We start from the raw sequence: 24,728 nt of genomic DNA on the forward strand, positions 1-24,728 counted from the left end.
AAATGTATATCAATCATCACAGCAGTAAAATAAACACTTTGTAAAACTACCTTATTCTTTTTTTTTTTTTTTTTTCATAATGTACAGCTCAACGGCTCCCCCTGTCTCCAAGGCAAGAATAGTTTTCATCAAATCAAGTGCGCACTACAAAACCAGATTACTATGAAGGCGCTCCTGGGATCTCAGTGACGCAGCAAATGTTGTTGGATACCTGAAACATTAGGCCACACAAGCTGCGTCACCACCGTGAACTCACTTCAGATCAAAGTGTCCACTCTTCCATAAAGGCGATACAAACAATGTATTTCCTCTGAAAGAATAGAGCACACATAACATGAATAGTGCACTATATCAGTAAAACAACACAACGCAGAGATGTGTAGATATGTGTCCATATCTAACTGCGTAACATGGTCCTTTCCTACAACAGGATTACGCACTATCCATCTCTTGCGCAGCATCCTATTCCTAGCTCCCCCTTCACACGCCAGCCCAGCTACAGCCCCATGCTTTGTTTACATGTCCCTTTTACTCGTTTAAACCACCCAAATGCCCAAGATTTACACCAGGTACAAACTACAATGTCATGAACAAAACACGCGTTTCTTGCTCTTAACGCATATTCCCACAGGATTCAAGTGGTTTCACAGTCCCACTCGCTGACGCAGTTGAATTTACCTGTTGTCGCGCTGATGATGAAACAATCCTGGATAACACAGCGCTTGCTCCTTTATCTACAGCGCCTCAGCCCCATGTTAGCAGCCGCTTACATAACTTTAGTATCCTTTATTGGTTATGCGTACACTTTTAACCTTTGGCGTTATCCTTACCTTTTCATCCAGCCTGACCATGAATTACATAGTGGTATTCTCTACGCAACATACGCAGGTTACTATCCCTATGGCGTATTAAACAGTAGCAACTTACGCGTTAACTCCAGGGATGCCTCTCGTGGTACCAAAGTGGTCCTGTCCATTTCCCGGTCTTTCCAGCAGGCAAGGTGTTTTTCTGTCTATTATCAATCTCAGAGCCACGTTTGTCACTGTGTATATCCCTAATGATTTTCCATAGCGCAACACTGACGCCCCGCCCCTGACACTCCCCCGGATGCTGGTTGGCCAGAACTTGGAAGAGCGTTTCCTCATCTCCCGAATCACATGTGGCTGACGCATGTTTACAAACATCGGCGAAATCACATGGTTATGACCCTTTACCGTAAACTGCATTACACTGACGCATCTTGCAGATGTCGCATTGAGAGGCGAGGGAAATTGGCTCAGGAAAAAACATCCCATACAAAAGGCTAATGTTATATATAATAGCCTGTATAATATTTGGGTTAAATGAAATTATTATTGATGGAGTGTTCAAGGCACTTTCATACGGAAAGGTTACAATAATTTTGGGCACAAAACAATTCACTTCGCAATAGAGTAGCCTATTCCAGCATTTTTTTTTTCTTCACCATAATGCCCACACTAGATCGTAGTTTACTCTAAAAAGGGTCAGTTGTTTTTCTGTGAGCTTTTTCGTGCGTTTTTATTTTCTGTAAATAAGGCTTATGTTCAAACATGTTTACATTATGTTATAATTGTTATTGCCTGCGTCAGTGCACATACTTTAGTTGCCAGCTCATTGATTTGTAACTTATTTGAGGGATGACAAAGCAAAGACTGCAGTGCTCTTTTGTTTCAGAAGATGGAGAAATTCCACTTTGTAATAAATAAAGGCACTGTTAAATCAATCACGGTTTAACAGGTAGTTATTTTCTTGTTTTTTGAAAGTAGCCTACTCTCAGTTATGGCTGCAAGTGGTTGTTTGTGTTTGTGTTTGTGATTGTGTTTGTTTTAGTTTTTTTTTTTTTTTTTTTCCCTGAAACTGATGAATGACTTCATGAAGCAAAATCTCTTGGGGGGCATATACACCTATAGGAAAGCCTGTTTGCAGCAAAACATGCTCACCGATGAGGCTGGACTCTCTCCATTTCCTCAGAAGGCCACACCTCCACAAGACTTCCTGTAAATCCCTTCTTCACGTGAAAGAGAGAGGTGCAGAGACGTACTGTTCCAGCTTGAGAAGAAAACACAATCATAGAGGTTTAGTCATCTACGCCTCCAACTCCAGATGAGGTCATCACGTGTTTCTATACTTTTGGGACTATTGAACAGACTATATACCGCCACTAGAGGGAGACACTATACTGTTAGTATCTGTCTGGTAACGCAAACTGACGCTTGCTATAGCCAACATTATGTTGATATGCAAAGTCAAATTTTCTAACTTCTGTCTGTTGGCATAATGATAAAGTAGAATAGTCAATAAATACAAACTATGGAAGTGCATACCAACTAAACAGGTGCACTGGTTGAACAGAATTTGCTAAAACAGTCTTAACTAGTAGGGTACATAGTTCCACTGACCTGCTGCTGTCTGAATAGTGTAGTCCTTTAACAGTATATTCTCGGCAACTTATCTGAAGGGCATATACATGATGTCCTGGTGTTTGTAGTTGGATGTGTAATCCTCTGTTACGTCTCATCGTGGCGTTGTTATCTGTTGACCTCTGCACTGCCTGTGCCTGTCCTCACTCCCACACTACTACCTGCACTGAGCTGATGTAACATACTATGGACAAGTGACACACTATCCATGAGTTTCAGAATGGATCCGTGAATAGGATCCTTGCCATAGCAATTAACAATTTAAAACAAAATATTATATCTGTTGAATGTAGAGTCTTCAAAATATAACAGGAAGCTGAAACCCATGAATACTCTAAACTATTACTCTAAGAACTAATATTTGCATGGATCAATATTTCAATTAATAAACATATAAGCTTATAATGTGACTTTAAATTACTACAGAAAGAATTTATTAAATGCAGTGGAAGTCAGGACTAGTCTGATCTCATCTTCAATTGTTCTTCGGCTGCAGCAGTAGCATTGTTATGTGATAATAGCTATGTTCCGTAAAATTAACATAAGATTCATTATTACAATTCAACAACAGTATTCTTTTATTCGGGATACGTTTTTCTTAATGTGGATATTGACAAGACTGTATTTCTAATAAACTTAGGTAAGCAACACATTTTTTTGTAGATCACAAAACTTATTAATGAACAAAGATGAAATGTTGAGAGAAATGTGACACTTGTGTTCAGTAATTAACCAAGCAAAAATGTATACAATAATAACTAATGTACAGTAGCTATATTATTTGCTTGACTTTAAGTTGAACAAATTGAACATTAAAGTGATCTATTTGCCTAATTCACTCATGATCAATTGTGATTTAATATAAGTTTCTACATTCAAGTCATTGAAAATAAAATTACTTAATGTGCTTTATTTCACAGAATTGTAGACACATTTGAAACATCTTTATTGTTTATGACATTTACACTGAAAAAAACAAAAAAAAAAAAAAAAAACAGTAACCTAATCACTCACTCATACAAAAATCAAAAATACAAAAATAAAAGTGGTGAGTGTCAGTCCCTTTAACAACAACAATACAAAATCGCAATAATTGTAGTTTCGGAGATCTTCTTCATTTATATGACAATATTCTGATAATCCTACAATGATTTGACTATACTTCCAGACCGAGGGTGGCTACCAAAATCCCAGTCAACTTTTCAGTCCAGAAACAGGTTTGGAGCCCCCTAGAGTCAGTGTTCCCACATGTTTCACATTAATGGCATTGTCAGATATTTTGTTGTTCCCGAGTTTGCTTGAGGGGTATGTTTGGGTGCAGATGTCTTCTCTCAGTGTGTGGACCGTCCATGAGGCAGCAGAGGGGGTGTGGTAAGAGGGAGTAGGAGGAGCTAAGGGTGTGTCAAGAAGTGGGTTTTCACATCTCTGTGTCGGCGTCTGGGGTCTGATTGGCTGAGTGTCCGTTGGTGGTGGGGGCCTGACTAGTGCCGTTTTCAGGAGGTGGGGACTCTCCGTTCACAGTGGGTTTGTCCAAGGGCTCCTGAGGCAGAGGGGCCACAGATACAAGGGTGTTGGCCTGGTTCTCCTCATCCACCTGGAAGGACTCAGCCTAAAAGTCAAAAATAATAGAGAATATGAACATTAGACAGTTAAACTTTAAACTTTTGACTTCACTATATAGGCACAATAGTAATTAAAGGTGCATTGTGCAACTTTTTTGGTGGAAGGATCGTCAAAGCTTTAATAGATTGGAAATATTATTGGTTTGTCTGGAATTTTTCACAGTATGGTATTAAACCTTTGTATCTTCATGGAGAAAAAAACAGATCAAGTTACAGGTTAGATCTGTGGAGAGGCCACCATGCTCACAGTTTCTACCACCTGCAATTAAATAAATGTAAGGAAGAGATGTTTAATGTCATACAGTGGAACATTCCTGGCAGAGCAATAACATATCCATACAAACAAGCAAGTGATGGACCCTCTACCAGAGAAGTTACACAATGCACCTTTAAAGCAGAAGTGTCCAAATTATGTCAGACTAAATGTTGTTACCTTCCTAATGAACTGTCCCATATTACTGTTAGTAGCACTTTTCAATGTGACTTTAATCCTCTACCATCATACTCTTGCTCACAAACAGCTTGGTTTTAAAAATAAGTCTAATAAGGATCAAAACTCCTAAATGCGCCCATCTGATTGATTCACTGTATTGATCATCAGTCTACAGCCCATATGACAGGCCTCCCGTTTCATCTGTGTTTCGATATGTGGCCCAAGGTGAAAACATGTTTGGACACCCCTGAGGGCAAATAATGTCATGGTTTATCCATATCAGACAGTTGTAATTGTATTCCCAGAAAATTACTTTTGGAGGTTTTTCAAATTAAACAAAAAACCTCTTCATTCCAGATGTTTTGTTTATGTTCATGTGGATAAATGATGGCGTTAAGAGCCTATGCCATATAATTCCCAAAACAGTTCAGCTTTTGAAAATTGAGGATAAGAAGGTCATCTGTTCAAAAGTCCCACTCAAACACAGGAAGGTGGGTTTGTTTTGTGGTTGTTGGTTCAAAACAAACACATTTTTGGTTAATGACTTTTATTGGTTTCATCTGTACGTGCTTAGAAGGGCGGTGCTCCAGCTTTATTGCAGTGAAGAAAATGAAACGCACACCAGCTTTCACACACAATCCAAAATGCGCTTTCTGATTGGGAGCCATTATCACAAATAGTTGAGGCCTGCGTCAGAAACCTTTGTCAATAATCACCAAACATGTTGCACAAAAATGGGTGGCTCCACACATGCTAACTCTTATGAAAATGATGTCACGATGAAACAGAACCATATGTCGCCCACTGAAACCACAGAGAGGCCATCGGAGAGTGCTCTGGGGGCATGGACTCTGCAGACTTCAATCTGACCTCAAATCCATATGGGTTTATGCAATATAAACAGTTTGTTCTCCATAAGGGGATGTAGAGTTTGTGTGGCCTGTTGATTTTGTCTAATATGAAACATCCAGGTTTTCATTTTGTTTCAATAAATTGTACATTATATACGAATATGCCAACTGTACTAATAAGCCATGATGTCATGCAGGCTGTGCCATTATAACATTTCAGCTCTAAAACTTTGTTATTCAGTCTCTCTAGACAGCACTACTCACCAGTCGAACACCTTTGGAGTTTTTGCGGTGTGTCTTGAGGTAGTATCCAGCCACCAGCAGAGCAGCCAGGAGCAGACCAGCCAGCAGTATAGAGACAAGGACTAACTTTGAGTTCTTTCCCCAGTGAGGAGTTGCTTCCTCCACATCAGTCTAACACAAAACCAGATAAAAGGTTTGGTTAAACTGAACAAATGTGTTTACACTTTTCATATTTCAACATCATCATTAAAATAAAGCCATATAAATATTACCACAGCAATGTTTAGAGAGAGAGGGATACAATGCAGTCATTAGCAGAACAATCAGGAGTGCTACATCCTGTGACTTTGAAGGCAAAGACTTGTTTTTGTCGGTTTGTTGCGTGTAATGGGCATTGCCTGTTTGTCTAAAACAACTGTAAACTCCTGAGGTGGCGTGTGGAGGTTATGTAAGGCAGATAAAAGAAATGCAGGGTGGGGCCAGCACAGCCACAGCCCCGGACTGAAGCCAAACATGCAGTTGATGTACAGTATTCTGAACATGTAAATTTTTCCTTCCTTTTTTTTTTAAAAAAAAAAGATTAGTCATTCAGGAATATCACAATTACACAACATCAAATACCTGTCCATAGTTGTTTTGTCAACTTACCTTATCTTTAATGTTGTCATTGTTGAACTTGTCAGCCATGCCTCCAACATCACCTGCAAAAAAGAACATTTTAGTTCTCAAAATTGCATATCTAGAACAAAACACATACGATGCAAAAATAAGCACTAAATAAGGACTAAACCAGAACAAAACCAGGACCCCAAACTAAATTAAGTCTAAACCTCAACTACACAAGACTTTGGCATAACCAGAGCTCTACAATTGTAATAGGATTTAAATGGAGTTTTGGGGCTGGAAGTAGTATCTGACTGACCTTCCACATAGTCTCCTGCCACAAGGATCTGGTCTGTGTTGTCCTCTTGGTACAGCTGCAGTTTACAGTCCTCTCCACACAGCTCCTCAAGCACACTTGCAATCTTTGTTCTTGTGTCCTCCTGGAACCAAACATTATTACATTATTATTCTTTTGTATTATGTGAATAGTGTAAGCAAAGAACACCTCACAACTGAATTACATTGTGACCGGTGAAAGACTCAAATATGAAGATAAAGACAAGTTAATAAACTGGTACAATCTCGGATCCTAGTTGTCTATCTACATCGCCAAAGCTCAAATGCCCTATTACACCTTGTGATGTCATGTAGTGGTAGTTTCCTGGTTAACAGCTATCTTTTACCTGTTTGTTCAGTAGGGCTGAAAGTATCCAGATCCTGTATTACCACATAAAGTTTAATAGAAGAACTTAACATAAATGTGGAGGATTTGTGTGTTAAACATGTGTGAATGAAACAAGACACAACTCCAGGTATGTTTGTGATGAGGAAACATAAATCAGAAAATACATAAAACATAAAAACGCTATGTAACTTTTCTTGTGGATGGTCTGCTACCTGCTTGTCTCCATGGAGATGCTTTTGTTACATTTTGTACCTTTAGCATTCACCTTTAGACATGCAGCAAAAGATATGAGCACTACTGTACCAAATAAACACATTTTTCACTCCAGACTAACAGCAGAATACATCAAAACTCAGATGCTATACAAGTTCCTTCAATGCACATACAGAGGTAGAGCCCAGCTGAAATCATAGCTGGCGGTTTTGGACAACCTTACTGATGCTGTGATTCCTGGAGACCTCAAAGCTGTTATTGTAAAGAAAAAACACTAACACACCCACACTACACTCCCACACTGCTGCCCTGGGCATTTCATACAGTGTGCAGCAGTGGGCCCACCCATTGAGAACCTCTCCCTCTCAACACATTAGCAGCTCGCTGTCTCTCCACCTGATAAGATACTAGGTGTACAGTTTATCCCCTACTGTAAAGGAATTTGCTGATTTATTGACATCTATATGTTTAAATGGTCTTTAAGTTCTGAAGGAATTTCCTGTTGAGCAAATGTTAGTACATCCTCACAGCCAAAACCACATTCATATGGAAAAAGGAAAGGGAAAAAATCCTTGAATTTTGTATTGCTAGCAGGCATGGTAGGAAAGTGTTCGCATCAACAATTAGAGCATTGTACTACGATATGTATGGGCAGGTGAACTTACACAGTTGGAGGCGGACTTGAGTTTGAGACTGACAGCATTTTTATCCTGAACAGCTTCCTTACTAACGCAGATGACATCATCTTGTGGAACGGGCTGCAAGCACAAACGTTATCAGTTATTATTAAAGACATTATTTATTTCTGGTATTTAGTCAAACTGTAATTTTGATTTTACATGTTGTTCTTTGTAAATCACTAAAACAGGTCCATTGCCTTGCAGTTAATCATGCCATAACTGATCAGGGCTGGACCATTAATGGTATTACAATATTACATAACACAATGCTATATGTACAGGTTTCAATCTGTTCATAATTGCAATCAAAACACAGAAAATGTAATTTGCAAACAGTAATGCACAGTTCAGTTGACTGCAGAATATCTGATTTGCAGCTCTACACAATCTGTTTTAAATGAATGCGAAAGAAAAATGATAATATTTCTAACTGTCCTTTACCTTGGGCTTATCACCAGGTCCATCTCCTCTGGCCGGGGCAGGGGTCTCAACTTTAGGCCCCTCAGTCTGAACCTCTTCTGGCCTCTGTCCGCCTTCTTCTGGAGCAGCTGGACTACTGTCATCACCTGGAGCAGCTGCTGTCTCAGTCTCTACGGAAGGGAAGACTTGTACCTGTTCCTGTGAATCTCCTGCATCTGAGAGAACACTTTGTTTTTATTTTAATTCTTAGATCATTCATGTGGTTTTACTGAAAAAAAAAAATGTCTTACTAGGGTCTTCAGTGGTCTTGGGAATCATATCTCCTCGAACAAATGCCTCAGCCATACCCACAGTGACCGCTGAGCCTGTCACGACTTCAGCTTCCTGTGCAATGGCTCCTGCAATTTGAAAGGGATATTGAGGTGAGTGCACATACTAACATGTTTTCATTTGACATAAACCTTCCATGTAAATTAAGTGAACTACAGTATCATTTGAAAAAGCTCTTAAGTGTGTTTATACTTAGTAAACTTTTCTAACAAGCAGAATAAGCTGCAGAACGTTGGTGTTGCTTCTCTCTGCATTTACTCTAGTTCATATCTAAAGTCGGATCAGCCATTGTACCTAAGAGCTTTTCAATGCGATTAAAGAGAGTAGAATGTGAATTTGACAGAAATGGAGCTCCAGGACCAGGAAGGGCATTTGCCTTTGACTGATCCTTATCACTATAATAAGGCAGAAGAGAATCATTGATGTATGTCAACATAAAGTAATTCTAATTAACAATTTTCAATTATAAAATGTGACCACAATAGATGTGTAAAATTGGTGAAATTCATTAGTAAATTGCATAAACTGACAACATTTTAGAGCACGTTTCCTTGTTTTGAGTAAAACAGCACCACGCCCTGCTGCAGCAGCCTTTAATGAGTTGCCTGCCTTTCCTGGACTGATCTGCTGGTGTCAAATTAAAAGCACAGGATCCAGAGGTTGAACCCAAATACCCAGCATGCATTCCTCTTGCCCAGATACCCCTCTCTCTCTTTCCCTCTCTCTCCCTGTCTGAAAACAACAGCAGCATTACCTCACTTAGAAAACATCCCAGAATACCTTACCCCTGCAGATCTCATTACGGTTGCCCAGCTCCTGGATTATGTTAACAATCCATGTGAGGTTTGTGCTGGACTCAACTAAATGTATACTCTAATATAGCTACAATTCATCAATTTTAATGCATTTTTTATGGTAACAACCTTATACACTTTGCATCTGCAAATGACTATATTTTTGGCCATGATAATTGTTGACTTGAAAAAAGTAAGTTGTAATAGTTACATGAAACTGAAGCATCATTATTTTTGTTTCACTATCTGCTATGTCATTTGAGGTTGATTCTTGGCACCTCTCATGGAAACGCTATAGTAGCCCTAGTAGTTTAGTTTAATGTTTGAAGGGATCATGTGGAGACATTTTAGGTTTAGAAAAATATAAATACTGTATATAATTGTTCTGAACCAGTTTGTGGCAAAATAGCTAGTTCTATCGGCAGACTTTAAAATTTGAGTATCTTAAATTTTGTGATTTATTTGATCACCATTCTGATTTAGTCTCTATGGGCTTCATCTTGTTCATAGACACCATTTTGAGTACCTGACTATTCAAAAGATATATTTTGTTGTGAACTGTAAATTGACAGTGGTGCAACTTTACACCTTAGCATGAACAAAGACTTAATTTATAGTGAACAAATCATTTATAAAGACTCTGACTTATTAAGGTTTTTTAAGTAGTTATCATACCAAGAAATGTGAATCACCAACATGGCTTTTTGCTCCTTGCTCTCTAGACAATTTGCTGATGCTTCTTCACCTCCTGTGGCCTTCACACATGAGCTGCAGCTCTGTATGTTCACACAGAGGTGGCATTGACACTCATCCCCATGTGAATGACAGACAGACAGGTGCCTGGGCCAGAACAAACACACTCTGTATAGGTCCAACAGGTGGAGCCATAATCCCCAGGGAGGTCTACTGGACATGTTAATGTTACCGTCAGCAACTGTCCTCTGCAGCTGTCTCCTGCTTTTACTGTTACATTTACTTGACTAACTTCAAAATATACTAAGAATTAACTTGTGACATCTTACACTCTGTACTAAGTGTGAATGTGCAAGTGTCAGTTCACCCTATGTTGGCTAATACTAATAAGTAATACTAGTTTTAATTCATTCTTTAAACCAAATATTATGGTACTGGTTTCTAAGCCTTACAGATTGAAAATGTCTTGCCCTGTTCCTTAATGCCTCATTAAATAAATGGAGGTAATCCACGCAACATTAATTGAATGGATAATTGTTTGGAATTTAAATAATTTGCACATAAACCAATAATGACTAATTAGTTAACCATTTTTTTCATTGACTTATTGCCACTCTCCCATCTCTTTTTAATTTCAAAATTAAATGCAGTAAAACTACTGCTTTATGTGCATACTCTGTTTAAAGTCTTCAAAAACATCTCAGTTCAGCATAGCAACAAAGATGTCAAATAAATCTTGAGTGGGGCAACTATCACCAATTGCATGGGTGTGGAACATTGACAGGTCACTGGCTCCGTAACAGAGTCTAGACCTTTGTTAACCTTTTGGCTACATGCTGTCTACGTAGAGCCATATGGGTGGTCTAAGTGTTTATGTTACTAGAGTGGATGTGCCCATAAATCTTGTTTTTCAGGAGTTGACATTTGTCTCTGCCCAGTGATCACTTTTTATCATTCATATGAAGTGGAAAAAAGTACCAGTAACAAATAACTGCCACAAGAAATATTTTTGTGGCTGCTGTTTGGAAACGTTTTTTAAACTATGCCAACCACAATTAGATTATAGTATTACATGGTTGTCTGTTTACATTTGGAGTTTAGGCCTTTACATAACCAACTGTTACAAACATACATTGGGTTAAGTCTACATTTTTTATATTTGAACCATAGAAAGGAAATCTGTCATTCACAAAATGTAAATGTAAAAGTTGTTTGTACTGAAATGAGCACTATAATTGTAACAGAGCTGCTACATTACCACTACACTTTACCTGTTACATGGACCAAAAATATGCTACAGACGAGTCCATTTTATATGACGCAATAGCACATGTGTGTTTAGCTTGTGCCTTTGCTGTGTTGAGTGATACAGTCAGCTGCAGATGTGACTGTTTAAAATAAACACACTTCCTAAAAGCACAACCTATGGCCTCAAACCTCATAAACTAAACCTTGACTACAACTCCTCTGTGATATTTCCCTAATTTGAGCTGATTTAACAGACAAAATAAAGCCAAAGATTTACTGGTATAATAAGTTAAGTGCACAGGAATACCATATTTTAAGTTTATCTATCTAATATTACGTTATGCTTTTCCAATGTTTTCCAATGATGTTGCATGGTCTGGAACTTCATAACTTCGCTTTGTCAAACAAGTGACAACCAATGATATTGTAACTAAATACACACATATATGGACACATCCGAAACACCACACACTTTCTCACTCTTGCGTGCCACTGCTTTGTGTAATGCTCTGAGCAGCAGATATCAGTCGCGTGGCTCACTATCACTGCACAAACACAATGAATCCAAGCCCAATCTCACTAACCAGCCCTGACTCTGTAATTCAACAGCGGCCATGACTTTGTGGCTCTCTCCAAGATTTTCCCACCAGATTGTATGAGTGACGGCTGTGGTCTGGATATGCTCTGACCCCCCTAAACATACACCCCCACTCCCCTACACCCCTACACCATCTCCTGGGACGTCCTATAGAGGAATGTGGCATGGAGCATGGGAGGAGACACGCCCTCTTTCCTCCCGGTTCGAGCTAGCTGTTATAGCTGTGTTTCAGTCACGCACAGCTAATACCAGGCATCCACCGAGGTGAGATGTGGACCTTGAAACACACTACCATAAAACGTATCGGAAAACAACATGTAAGGAGGCCAGCAAAAACAGCTATTTTCTACCGCAGAAGTGAGAAAAAGAATGAACACCCAAGGCAGGATGACAGTAGATATTGGTTGGTTTTCAGATTGCACAATTTGCTATATGAGAGCCAGAAACCTGTATTTCTAAGACAGACCAAAGAAAAAGCTGATGTATATTATCCTGCCATAGTGCTAACTGTTGAAATCATATGTAAGTAGTGGTCATTTTACTTTCCTAATTAACTTCTTCCACATCTAATGTACTGTATCACATCTGTAACAACTACATCTCTGACTTCCTCACTTCTGCTGAGCGCCTTGAGAAACATGAACCAGCTGTTGGATGTTTTAAAATGGGTAGACCCTCAATCGGACCTCAGACTCTGTTGCTCCTTTTGAAGAGTCCTGTGCTAAATTCTTAGATTGACCAAAGTCTAAATATACAGTATATCCCATAGTACCAGTAGTGTGAACCCTGTGTCGTTTAATGGTCCATGGAGAGGTGCTAATGGGCAGCACACATTGGTCAAACAGTTTCTGTAAAAGTTTAAATGTTTGAGGTTTAACAAGCACCCTTCCTGTTACAATCAGCACTCTAATTGTTACCGTATGATATTGTATAATAGATATGCAAATATCTTTCTCAAACTGTGATCAAAGAAAACCACAAAAGTACAAGTTTTATCCTTATTAAGTCTTGCTTTTTGATGTTGGGAGTTGTTGATGGTTTGAGCCTATACTTTATTTTTGTTAAACAGGAGTAAGTCCTGATAAAGACTTAATTTCCATTCATTTTAGTTAGTTAGAAAGTCAAACAACTCCTGTAGTGTTTAAGAACTGCTGGTACATCATTTGGGTCAGTCGCTTTGGCACTCCCAACAGCATATTTCTGGCATTTATGAGTCTGAATGTAGATGTCCTAATTTTGTCTTTGGCAGGGCGACAGTACAGGAGCCCAGTTAGCCCAGATCTATATCCACCCCTTTGACATGACATCCATATTTGTGTGCACATTCTCAAAATAGTGGCCATGTTTCCATCTTCTGGAGGTGTTTGAATGCTTGACATGGTGGATATTGGGTTAAGGTTATGAGAAGGGGCCGAGTGTGAAAGAATGTTCAGTCTGGGAATGTTGATGCTTAAACATCTTAGTATTGCTTTTAAACATTCCCCCAGTCATATTGTCAACACGATTTTTGTCTACTGCAAACCTCAAACCTATGCAAACCTACAAAAAATATAGTGGGAAAACATTTCAGCTTTTCAATTCTTAAGTCAAGGCCAATGCCAAGCATGCCATTACAACTGCACTAGGGGCAAGGGCAGTCAGACTGATGGTAAATTTGAATATACATTAAATGAATAAAAATGTAACTATAATAAAATAAAGTGGGTGTATTCAACTATCGACTTAGGTCACCTTATTTTGGATTTGCATTGACTTATTTAACTTCCTTTTGTATTTACATTTGTATTAACAGATAAATTACTGTATATAAACAAAACACGGCTATTTTAATGTTGTTTTCGCCAAGTATAATATTATGATTTAATATCCTGCTTTTGGTCCAAATGCATGAGTTAAGAGTATGCAGAGGAATGTGACATTGGAGACTGGTCCCTTCGGGTTAAACATGCCATGCAACTCAAACCACGCAGGAACAACAGAAAGCTAACCCCACCGTCTTGACCCCCATTTTGCCCCCTCCACTCCTTTATATGGTTCCTGTCATACCAATTATCAGTTGTAGTAAGTCTCCTTTCTCATGTCTTGCTAGGAGTAGAGAATATAAATTATAACAGTTATGGTTTACAGTTATATTGAGGTTCTAAGGGGTCACAAACTTACAGTGTAGTGCATTTAGCGCAGCAGATGGCATAGGCCTATCAGAAAAACAAAGACTAGACTCATTGGAAGGAGCAGTATTTGAAGTAGTCATATGTGATGTTAGAAGCCCAATGTTTTAAAGCGGGATCAGTTCATTTATTAAGTGATCATGCTAACTCTGATGGACTTAATTGTATCAAAATTTTCTATTCCACTGCAAGCCTTGTTCTTGAGCTTACCCCTCGGTCCTTATCTACCATTTTCTGGGGACCACAATCAGGAAGCATGACATCTGCATTCAATTGCGAACATTATATCACCCCCCTAGGACCCAAATCTGGCTCAACCCAGCCCCCAACTCTCATTCTGCATTTATGGTTTCACTTCCATTACCTCAAGAGCAAGCACCAGTCTAGTTTAGTGAGAGTATGCAGGTAGACCGTTAGCAGATCCAGTTGCACTGTGAGCCAAATCGGGACGTCAATACCTTGGGGGGCTTAACATTGATTTTCTCCAGAACAATTCTAGGAAGGATGGGTTTGAAAACAGCCATTAGGACCTGGAGTTAAAGTGCACTTATGTTCAAGTTGTTTTGAATCATGAGTATTTTCACCAAGTTTTTACAGTACTGGATGCCATTTTACTCCCCCAGCTCTCCCTTTTGTGCCCTTGGACTCAGCTCATAGATCACAGCCCCAATCTGGCGCCCGCCACATGTTTTAAAGTGGTTTGTTTGGCTGTACATTGTCAAGGCCTCTGAAGGGTACAAGAACCCAGTGTGGGTCTTTTAAAGGTGCTCTGGGTAACTTTTCTGAAGGAAGATCCACAACCTTCTTGGCTTTTCCATAGTAAGCTCCATGGAGACTAGCCAGAAGTGCCCCCCTCTCAAAAAAAAAAAAAAAACAACAACAAATATAAGACTAGTGCACCTTTAATGATGCTGAGACAATTTTTATTTTTTTTTTTAGGATATGTGGTGGTGCTGTACAACAATAACATTAACAATACAGTTCTTCAGTTTCTCTGCAAACTGAGATCTTTTTTTAGTTTTATTACATTTCGGTTAGCAAAGCAGCAGCAGTGCCTTGTGATAGTATCATAAGTATCATAGTTTGTGTCAGTGATATATGTAGTACTGTTTACAATATGGTATATGAAGTTAGGATTTGGTCAAAATAGTCTACTCTCACCTAATTTAGTACAATTTTAAAAAGGAAAAAGTCCAGACAACCAAACTTATTTATTTATTTTTAAACCTTTTGGATAATCTCAAACGCTACCATAGTATAGCATACAGATTTTTGTACTGCATTTGCCTTTGTTTTGTTGCGTTCCTTGAGCTATATTTCTTCAAAAAGGAGGATTTTCCTGTTGTCATTATGTTCAGGGCAAACAATGATTTCCATGATTACATGCTGCAGGGCTGGCACTGGGGTTGGCCAGACTACAAGTTAACTACAGAGACTTAAGAAACCACTTCAGAGGAGATGCAACTTAAGGCTGTATTATGTTTATAAGTAAGTTACAACTCACAGATTCTTTTATATTGAAGCTCACATTGCACTCATTGAATTACATTTTTGCTCAACCATACTACTCATAGCTAAGCGTGCCCAGTGCTTCTTGTGATCATGTCCTTGCTTTGATGGCACTCTTGTCACGCACACTCCCCTGGCTAAAGTTACGCTTGGTAACATCTGTGAATCTGACCTCACCACACCAGACTGTACAGTTAGCCACAGTTAGCCTCAGCCATGCTTGCATAACTACACCCAGTGGATAGGAAAACACGGCAGAATTGAAAGTACTCATTATTGGTAATTAAAAATACTTTAACCGCTTCAATTGCTGTTGCTACACATGTTTAATGATATTACTAGCACTATTAGGCCTATCTGTTGTCGATTACTGAGGTGAGTGTAGCCAAACTTTCCTCCAACAAGATAAAAACTTACTACAAGAACTACAATTGCAACAACTACTGCTACTATTAGGGTAATTTACAAAGCAGGAGTTGTGAGGACAGTGTAACTTTTATCTTATGGTGCTTTGATTTTATTCTTTTGTACATTTTGCATGTTCCAGTACTGTTACTTTCTGACATGCACATTTGACATAGATTTTCAATATCACATGTTTGCAATTTTCTCTTTCATGGGTTAAAATCACATTATGTTTAGCTGACAAATACAGCCTATTTGGACATGTAGAGCTGAATCTTTAGGTAGAAATCATGTCAAGCCACTCTGATTTTCTCAATCTGATCCAGCTGCCCCTCGCCGATCATGATCTCATCCCTATAAGCTGCATCCCATGGACAGGACACATGGTTCAAATTAAGCAATCCACTGTGTGATTTATATCAAGCCACAACATCGCGGGTCCAGGCTTAAAAAGCAAGGCGGGATTTCCCTAGATCCATTTTGTAACCCCGACTTAAAGTGTTTATCTAAATGTAAACATGATGGATTGCTGAAAGAACTCATCTTTTTTGTGACTGTCACTGATATGTTATTCTTTGCTTCATCCATTGATTTTTAATGGGGCCACTTCAGAGAATTTATGGACAACGACTCAGGGCTGACCTGCCTTAAGTCCTTCTACAGGATTTTAATCATTTAGAAACATAAGGTTTTCATTGCCTCTTTTGGTCTGGGTTTGTACTTTATTCTGTTAGTTTTGTCATGCATGAATGAATGAGAACTTGGAACCAAACTCTGGAACTTTAGGCTTCAAATGGCAAAAACAAAATGCATAGGAGTACATGCAATTATATGTCCAACAGAAACAGCAAAAGTTTATGAATTCCATAAATGTATGGAATTTGTAAAGTTTTAAAGAAAAACTAAATAAAAAATAGTCCAAGGGTAAATGCCCTCACACCCTCACAGCTCACAGATATCTCCAACTATCAAGTTTGATCTTTGTTGTCAAAATGTTTCTGAACCTGCAGCCTTAATTTCTCTAAAACATTGCACAAAACACTTTCCATATTTAAATGCAAGATTATATTCAAATACTACCCCCCCAAAAAAACATAGGTTCACCGTCTTTTTTCTTTCTATAAAAGCATATCATCTTTCCCCATCCTCCTTTGTCTGCCTGAGGATATTGGCAACTAAAGTTTCTATTCAATGTCCTTCACAAAACCTCACATTTGGATCATATCTCACTTCATCTTTTTATCTGCTGTTTATAGCATCACACATTCCAGACTGGGACAAGGTTGTAGGGTTAAAACCAGGCTGCAACTTCATCCACACAAACAAACACTCCTCCAGCGTGCAGGACCCCACCCCTCCAGGCCCACTCTCTCTACCCAAATTTAAAACATAATTCTTACCATTTGAGAGTAAAGCGATGAGAAGAAGAGTAATAGTGGTCATTTTGCACAAGATCAGTCTCTGTATAGATGCTGCCATTGTCCTGGGTGAGTCCAACTCGAATGGGATGAGAGGGCGGGTTTCGAAGAAGAGAAGAAAAAAAAATGGAGGGAAAGAAATAGAAGCTGGAGTGGGGCAGTGGAGGATAGGGTTTCCTGTAAGCACACAGGGACAGCCTGGATAAAGCAGCACTTGTGCTCAGTCACACTTTATATAGTACCACCCCTCCCTCCTGTGACTACTCCTCCCCCCCAGCGTGGAGGCCCGGCCCTGTATGCCCCTCCACATGTGCCCCCACCCGCTGCAAGGAGCAACAGATAGTCGCTTTTGGGGTGCCTCCACAACTTCTGCTGCATTCTTGAAATAGTGCAGATATAGGTCTGCATTACTAATAGTGAAAATTTAGTGACAAATATTGCAGATAATTAATATTGCAATAAGAATACATTTTCTTTTTCATTTCAGTTTTTTTTTCACTTTTGCAAAAACTAAATAAAATGTGTTTTGACTCAGTAAGAAGAGCATATATTCCTGAATTAGAAGATTTTAGGTTGAGTCAAGATCTGGCCATGTTCTCTTTAACATTGCAAAATAGAATTAGCATGACATATATCCCTGGAAGACATACATTTTAAGAAATATATCTATGTGTACAGTACACCCTACCCACAGTATCTGAGTAGTCCACTGCTCTATGGGAAAACTACAGTATTATTAATTAATATTCCAAATCAATGCACAGTTGTTGGAAGACTTTTGATGTCCTAACTCGAGTAATAGACCAGTTCAGCCTTCTACATATGTTCATATTAGCAGACAAATCACTTATTTACAATGATCCAGACTTTTATCTTTTGCACTTTATGGCTGCAAACAGCAATGGCAAGTCTTCTCTATTTGTGAACTCCATCTGGAACTAGCACACAATGAAAGGTGATAGCAGACAATAGACTGTGGCAGCACTGCATCTAATAGGCTTAGAAATGTCCCAGAATATTAAAGCTGCAAAACAATGGCGTCCACCACTGTTATGCTAATGCTATTAATCCATTTGGTAGAGTTCTAGCAGGTTTCCTTCATCACTCAGCAAAGCCATCAATCAACATCTGTGTTAGCAAAGACACCATGGACCTTGCTTCAACCTTTCACACATGGCAGAAAGACCCACCCCCCAATCATCCAACTTAAAGAGCTTTGCCCATACTTTTGTTAGCTTTGAAACATCTGGAACCATTGCAGAAAGTATGTTAAAAGACTCATTAAAAGATTTCTTACACACAAAAAGTATCACAATGAGTATGGTGCTAAATACTAATATTATAATATATTAATACGCTTGTAAATGAATACTTTGCAGTGTCCCTATATTGGCCCCCATTTCCTCCCACGTGAGCCTGCTCCACTACACCCCCACCCTCACCCCTCAGTATTCACCTCAGACAGCGGGGTGTTGAGGTGGCCAATTGGAGCCTAGCTGTGATTCCAGATGAGCAGAAGCAATGGTGCGGTAGTCAACCCAGCTGTGCAGTAGTAATAGTAATAGATGTTGGTAGTAGAAGTCGTTGTGTCCTCCTGGTAAAATATTTGTTACAGTGTGAGCTTGTGACATGTGGTGAATCACGGATAGATGTCAAATGGAAACAAGAACTGCTGACCTTATGGCCTTAACAGTAAAGCAAACACCTACATTTGTTCATTACACATACGCCTTTCTTACAACATTTATTCTTGAGTTTTTATTTACTTCATGGCCACCAGCATAAGACAAAATTAGCTTTTGTCAAATTTTCATTCATTATTATACAAAACTTTAATCATGTTAGAATGTTGTTACCTCCTATGTTGTTGTTTCCCATTGTCACACGTTTGAGTAATTCTTTATTATTTGTCTAATTCTCCAAAGCTCAAAATGCTTGGTTCGGTTGTTCAGTAGAGATTGGAAATTTCCGGGCTGAAATGATCCAAATAATTTGAGCACTTTCCTGTATTACTAGATGACATCACAAGGTAGAAGTGTTTTCAGTTTGAGAGAAAAACTCAGCCAAAATATGCAGGGTTTGTGCGTTAAACATGTGTGGATTAAATAAAACACAACTACATGTATGTTTTTGAGGAGGTAACAATGCTCTGACATGGGTTAAAGCTCACAAGAGTCAATTTTGCGTCCATATGCATAAGAAATATTATAAAATAGATCAGAAAATAGCATAATACGGGCCTTTTAAGTGCCATGATTACGCAGTCCAATTTAATTCTGAGGGTTGCCACAGCCACAACAGATCAAAGTCACTTGTTTGTACCAGTCTCATGATCAAATAATGTGTGACAATTGGGTCAGGAATGGAATCTTAAATAGTTTGAAACAGTAAACAGATAATTTGATGTCTCCCCAACAGAGAAAAGAGTTGTTATTATATGCATGTTTACACACACCACAAATTATTACAGTTATGCATTAGGCACAAAGCTGTATGGTCCATTCTCAGTCAAAGTCTGCTGGAACATATTTGTGTGCAGTGTGTCCATAGGTTCTCCAGGCCCGGCTTCATATGGTTTTATTTGTTTATAGTGTATTGACTGTTCTGCACATCTGCTGAGCTTTATGGACATTCAAACATGCCCCCTCCCTCCTCTGAACTCTGTGGACTGTTTCCTCGGGAACAGTACGTTGCAATGTACCTTGTATCTGCTTCTAAGAGGGAGTTGGTGCTCCAATCCAAATCCAAATTTATGCACATACAGTATGAATCAGTAACCTGCCTTCCTGTTTCTCTAGAATTGATTCATTTTCCTGTTTACACATATTTAAAATACAAGTCCAGCTGACTCATGCATGAAAGGATATTTGGTAAAACTTAACTACACATAATTAGTATTAATAAAGTTTACAGCAGGACTTCATTATAATTAACAAATTATTTATTAAGAATGATTCAGGCCCATGGACTCAGTACTTATGGTCTAATCTTAACTCGTAACCCTAATGTCTAACCCCTTAATTATGTAGTAATTAAGCCTTAATAAACTATTGATTCTAAACAATTTGCTCATGACTTATTAGAGCTAATTAAAGTGTAGTTATTACAGGCGTTAGTCTTTGTAACAAGATATCCTTTCACAAACACATGCACCACGTAACTTTTAAGTTGGATGTTCGACACCAGCTTGTTTCTATGGATATGTCACTGCTCCGCTTTGAATGTTCCACAATATAATATTCAACAGGTCTGCCTCACATTGATTCAATTACAGGTGGTTTTATTGCTCAAAAATGCCTATAAAAACAGGCATTCTCACTGAGAGTGGGGGGTTGCCTCTTCACAGATCTGACCATTTGGCCAGGTTTGGTCTTCATGATAATAGAAAGGTTTAATGCCATACTGTGAAATATTTTAGACAAAGCAATAACATCCCCATGGAGAAAATCAGGTGGCAGATCCTCTACCAGAAAAGTAATACAATGCACATTTAACTTATAACTGATATTTGTTAATTACTGAGTTCTACTAAAATTTGGATCAAAATGCAATTCACTTAAAAATCAATATCAGCCTTTCTTGAAAATTTTTAAATGCCCAATCATTTGGCAAAAATGTTATGTGTTTTGTTTTCAACTGCTCAAATGTTTTTTTGAGACTATATTTGACTGTTTGGTGAGTACACTCTTGTGAAACACTTTCTACCATCTAAAACATGTGTCCCTAGAGAAAGCAGATGATGGATTCAGCATCAAACCAAAGGAGTTCCCTCGTGGCTCACCCTATACTTTTAGACCACAAGAATCTCAGGGATGTCGCCAAGTATTTAGTGAATGTGCCAGTATTTCAGCACGCACGAGAACTCCTCCTTATTAAACAGTCATGCCAGAGCACATGTGGATCCCATATTAAATAAATAGTGTATGTCTCTCACACTCGTGTAAAGGGAGGTTAGGTGTGAGGAAAAACAGAGCTCCTCTCACTTATGTTATGGTCTTTCTATATCTCTGAAGCTGTATGTCATCTAAACAAGTTAGGAATTATTAATTGATTTTGATATTTTTTAAAATACCAAGATAAAATGACAAAATGAGAGATTCAAAAGGGGTTAAAGGGGTCAAACATTGTATTATCCTAACCATTCACAAAAGAGCACATGTGTATCAGATTTCAGAGGGCAGTTCTGTGCTCTTTTAGAATGGGATGGCCTGAGGGATGGAACTTAAGAATGAATTTGAAAAAAGATGACTTGAACTTTTCCCCCCTCTTTTTTTATATCTGAAACTATTTTGTGCCAGTTATTTTGCACAATTTTTCGGGCATGGCAAAGGGCAAGCAGTTTGAACAAATCCACTATTGTGCTTGCCGGGGCTAATAGTCTACAACAGGACACCATAAAATTGCCTCCGGCAGACAGGAAGTGTTCAAATATATTTTATGTGGACATCTTTAGAGGCTGAAAAAAAAAAAAGAAGGTTATTGTTTATTGATCGTCAATCTTGGGAAATAACTGAAATAATGTACTGAGAATACATTCTGAATACTAATTTTGAGTACCTGTATTCCAGTACAGTTACTTTTTCATTTGGTGGTATTCAGAATACAGTTACTTTTCTCAAATCAAAGGAATATATTGTCAAATTGCACAGAATTAATGAGAAAAATATAAAACACTGCTTTTGTTCATGTGATTTTTCCTTCTCTGACCAGTGATAAACAAATGCATAAAAAAATGTGAAACAAATATCAAGCTGATTTTTTGCACAATAATTTAAATGCATCCCTGTGTCAAAGTATTCCAAGTAGTCCGAATAAAGTACTTTGATTGGCCCATGTATCAGAATAAATAACAAAATTTTAAGGCAGGTATTCAGTATTCTATAACAATTTCTACATTTTCAAACATACATTCCTATTTTTCAGAATAAAAAAAACAAGCAAAAAAAACAAAAAAACAAAACAAAACTTGATGTTTGATTCTGATTGTACAATAGGTTCATTCATGCCTAAAAGTTAGCGGATGTTCTATCCTCAGGCTGCAAGGTTTAATGGCCTTTGTCACTGGCACATGCTTAACCTTTGACCCCACATTCAATCGTATGGAGGGAAGATGGTCACATGACTTCTGCCTCTTGCGCTTTAACTGTTCAGCTACTTTCTGCATGTCTAAAATGTTTGTGATAATTGTGGCCAGAAGAGGGCGCTGCTAGACTGATGTAAACTTGGATGTGAGTCGTTACCTGTGCATGGATGATGGTCTTTGCAGAGTTTGAAGAGTACGTGCAGCTACGTTTACTGAACTGTATTTCTTTAGGTTCGCAGACACTACTTTGTACTTCACTCTGAGTACTATTATTTTGAAGTAGCTGTATCCATTTCTATGTGTTTGCTCTGTTATATATGGGCATCATTCCGTTTAAAGGGGGAAATTTACATACTAACCCTGTCAGTAACTGAATTAAGAGGCTTCAGCTGAGAGTTTGGCCTCTTCATAAATTCCTCTTCACAAATTACGCATCCAGCCTGCAATTCCCCCCTGAGAACATTAGGTGGCAGTACCATCATTATTTTAAGCTTCTGGTCACATTGGGTCTATTGATCGCAGTGTGATACAGGCAATTTGTGCATTTACTTATGACTTCATGACTCAGAGTAAAAGCTTCAGCGGAGTCTGTGAATTACAAGCCACATGTTTTATTTTCCAGCTGAGTATAGCTCACTTAAGACTCATATTAACTGGACTACAGGCCTGTTGTGACCCCTAATGGCAGTAAGTTAAAGATGAACGGTGTTGGGAGTAACGCATTATAAAAGTAATGTACAGTAATGCGTTGATTTTTGCTTTGTAAGGCATTACAGGGGAAAAAATTGTAATATTTTACACGGTACAAATGTGAGTAACGCACGTTACAATGCTTTTTTTAACCTGGATTGAAGTGGTGGGTTTTTCTTCATAGAAATTCGCTAAAATCACCATGAAATCGGCAGCGGTGAAACGCCAGAGACGCGGCCGGATAAACCTTCAGTTAACCGCGGGTGAAAGGACCGACCCAGAACTCTACGCTTTTTAGACCTGGTTTAGACCTGGTTTAGACCTGGGTCACTTCTGGTTTAGACCTGGTTTACAGTCGTCCCTCGCTCTAACGCGGTTCACTTTTCGCGGTCTCGCTGTTTCGCTGTTTTGTTTTTTTTATTTTTTTGTGCAGTTTTGATGCCTTTTGTTTTTAGTGTATGAACACGTATTGCGTTCCTCCCGCTGCGTCCTGATCGATTAAGGGACTCCTGTCTCCTGTACAGTACAGAATGTGTTCAGCTGCCAAATTTAAATAAATGTTCAATCTGTATCAGTGTGATTCTGAAGTGCTGTATGTCTGCAAGTTTTCTCTCCGACAAAATCCACAACGTTGACGAAATGTTCTTCACTGACAAAGTCTCCTGCGCTCACACCCAAAAGACACAGGACGATGCAAACCATCGCACAAAAAGTTAGACTTCTGGACACGTTGAAGGAAGGTAGAAGTTACGCGCTGTAGCAGAGTTTTGCACCGGGTCTTGTACCCGCAAATAGTTGCTGAAATTAGGACCGCGAGCCCGAGCAGCAGGGTGTCTGTAAAGAGCGATCGGGCGACAGCCGCTCTTACCTCCATGAGGTGCGGAGCAGAGCCGCTCCTTTCTCCTGTGGTCTCCTTCGAGCCCATCCTGACAGTGAGTCCTGTTTTAGTCCTAGTTCAGTTCTGGTTTAGTCCTCCTCTTCAGTCCTGGAATCAGTCTGAGGTTAGTCCTGTTATAGTCCTGGTTTAGTCCTGGTTCAGCTCTGGTTTAGTCCTGTTTAGACCTGGTTTAGTCCTGGTTCAGTTCATATACGGCTCAAAAGTTCAGCTTTTTCGCAGTTATTTTGGTGAGAGTAACTTAAAGTAATGCAATAGTAATGTAACGCCTTACATTTTAAATGCAGTAATATTGTAATGTAACGAATTACTTTGAAATGACAGTAATAAGTAATAAATAACACATTACAGTTTTAAAGTAACTTGCCCAACAGTGAAGATGAATGAATAAAAACCTATTCTAATGGCGTGTTTATTTTGTGCCCATACTTGGACACCTTGGAACAGTGTGGATGTATCTGTTGCGTTCATTGACAATTAAAAAGTTGCTGTGCCCAAACCACATGCCGCTTTCCAAAGCACAAAGAACAACTGCCAAGCCTTGATAGAGTTATAATGGATTACTAATGGCGCCAGCAGCTTTAAAAATCTGTCCGTTCCTCTTCAGACCCATCAGGCCAGACGTCCCGCAGCTCTCGCTCCTGTCAGTTTCTCTTTCTTTCTTTCTTTTTTTTTTTTTTTTTTTTTTTTGTCCTAATCATGTTCT

The 24,728-nt window shown here is 38.8% G+C and overlaps 1 protein-coding gene across 3 annotated transcripts; it reads right to left on the reverse strand.

Moving 5' to 3' along the window:
* Window positions 1–3,416: 3,416 nt before the first annotated feature.
* On the reverse strand, window positions 3,417–18,951 carry si:ch211-286o17.1 (hematopoietic progenitor cell antigen CD34). Of its 3 annotated transcripts, XM_055160680.1 has the most exons (9): window positions 18,811–18,951; window positions 17,337–17,531; window positions 8,482–8,589; window positions 8,213–8,406; window positions 7,757–7,849; window positions 6,513–6,633; window positions 6,239–6,291; window positions 5,612–5,761; window positions 3,417–4,050 (listed from the first exon to the last, which is right to left on the reverse strand). In XM_055160680.1, exons 2-9 carry the CDS (start codon window positions 17,413–17,415, stop codon window positions 3,859–3,861), a joined length of 990 nt encoding a protein of 329 aa, XP_055016655.1. In that variant the 5' UTR covers window positions 17,416–17,531; window positions 18,811–18,951; the 3' UTR covers window positions 3,417–3,858. The 3 variants fall into 3 exon arrangements, with proteins under 3 accessions (XP_055016655.1, XP_055016656.1, XP_020774306.2); XM_055160681.1 differs by lacking the exon at window positions 17,337–17,531 and having other exon boundaries at window positions 18,811–18,918; XM_020918647.2 differs by lacking the exon at window positions 18,811–18,951 and having other exon boundaries at window positions 17,337–17,544.
* Between the last annotated feature and the right edge of the window lie 5,777 nt (window positions 18,952–24,728).

Source organism: Boleophthalmus pectinirostris, unplaced genomic scaffold, assembly GCF_026225935.1.
Source record: "Boleophthalmus pectinirostris isolate CB_2022bp ecotype Guang Dong unplaced genomic scaffold, ASM2622593v1 HiC_scaffold_3, whole genome shotgun sequence".
Lineage (NCBI taxonomy): Eukaryota > Metazoa > Chordata > Actinopteri > Gobiiformes > Gobiidae > Boleophthalmus > Boleophthalmus pectinirostris.

Coding starts and splice junctions, on each gene's coding strand:
- si:ch211-286o17.1 (XM_055160680.1), bottom strand. CDS start 17,415: ATGGCAGCATCTATACAGAGACTGATCTTGTGCAAAATGACCACTATT. Junction 7,850..8,212: donor GACCTGGTGATAAGCCCAAG/GTAAAGGACAGT, acceptor TTGTGCTTGCAG/CCCGTTCCACAAGATGATGT. Junction 4,051..5,611: donor ACTCCAAAGGTGTTCGACTG/GTGAGTAGTGCT, acceptor TTTGACTTTTAG/GCTGAGTCCTTCCAGGTGGA.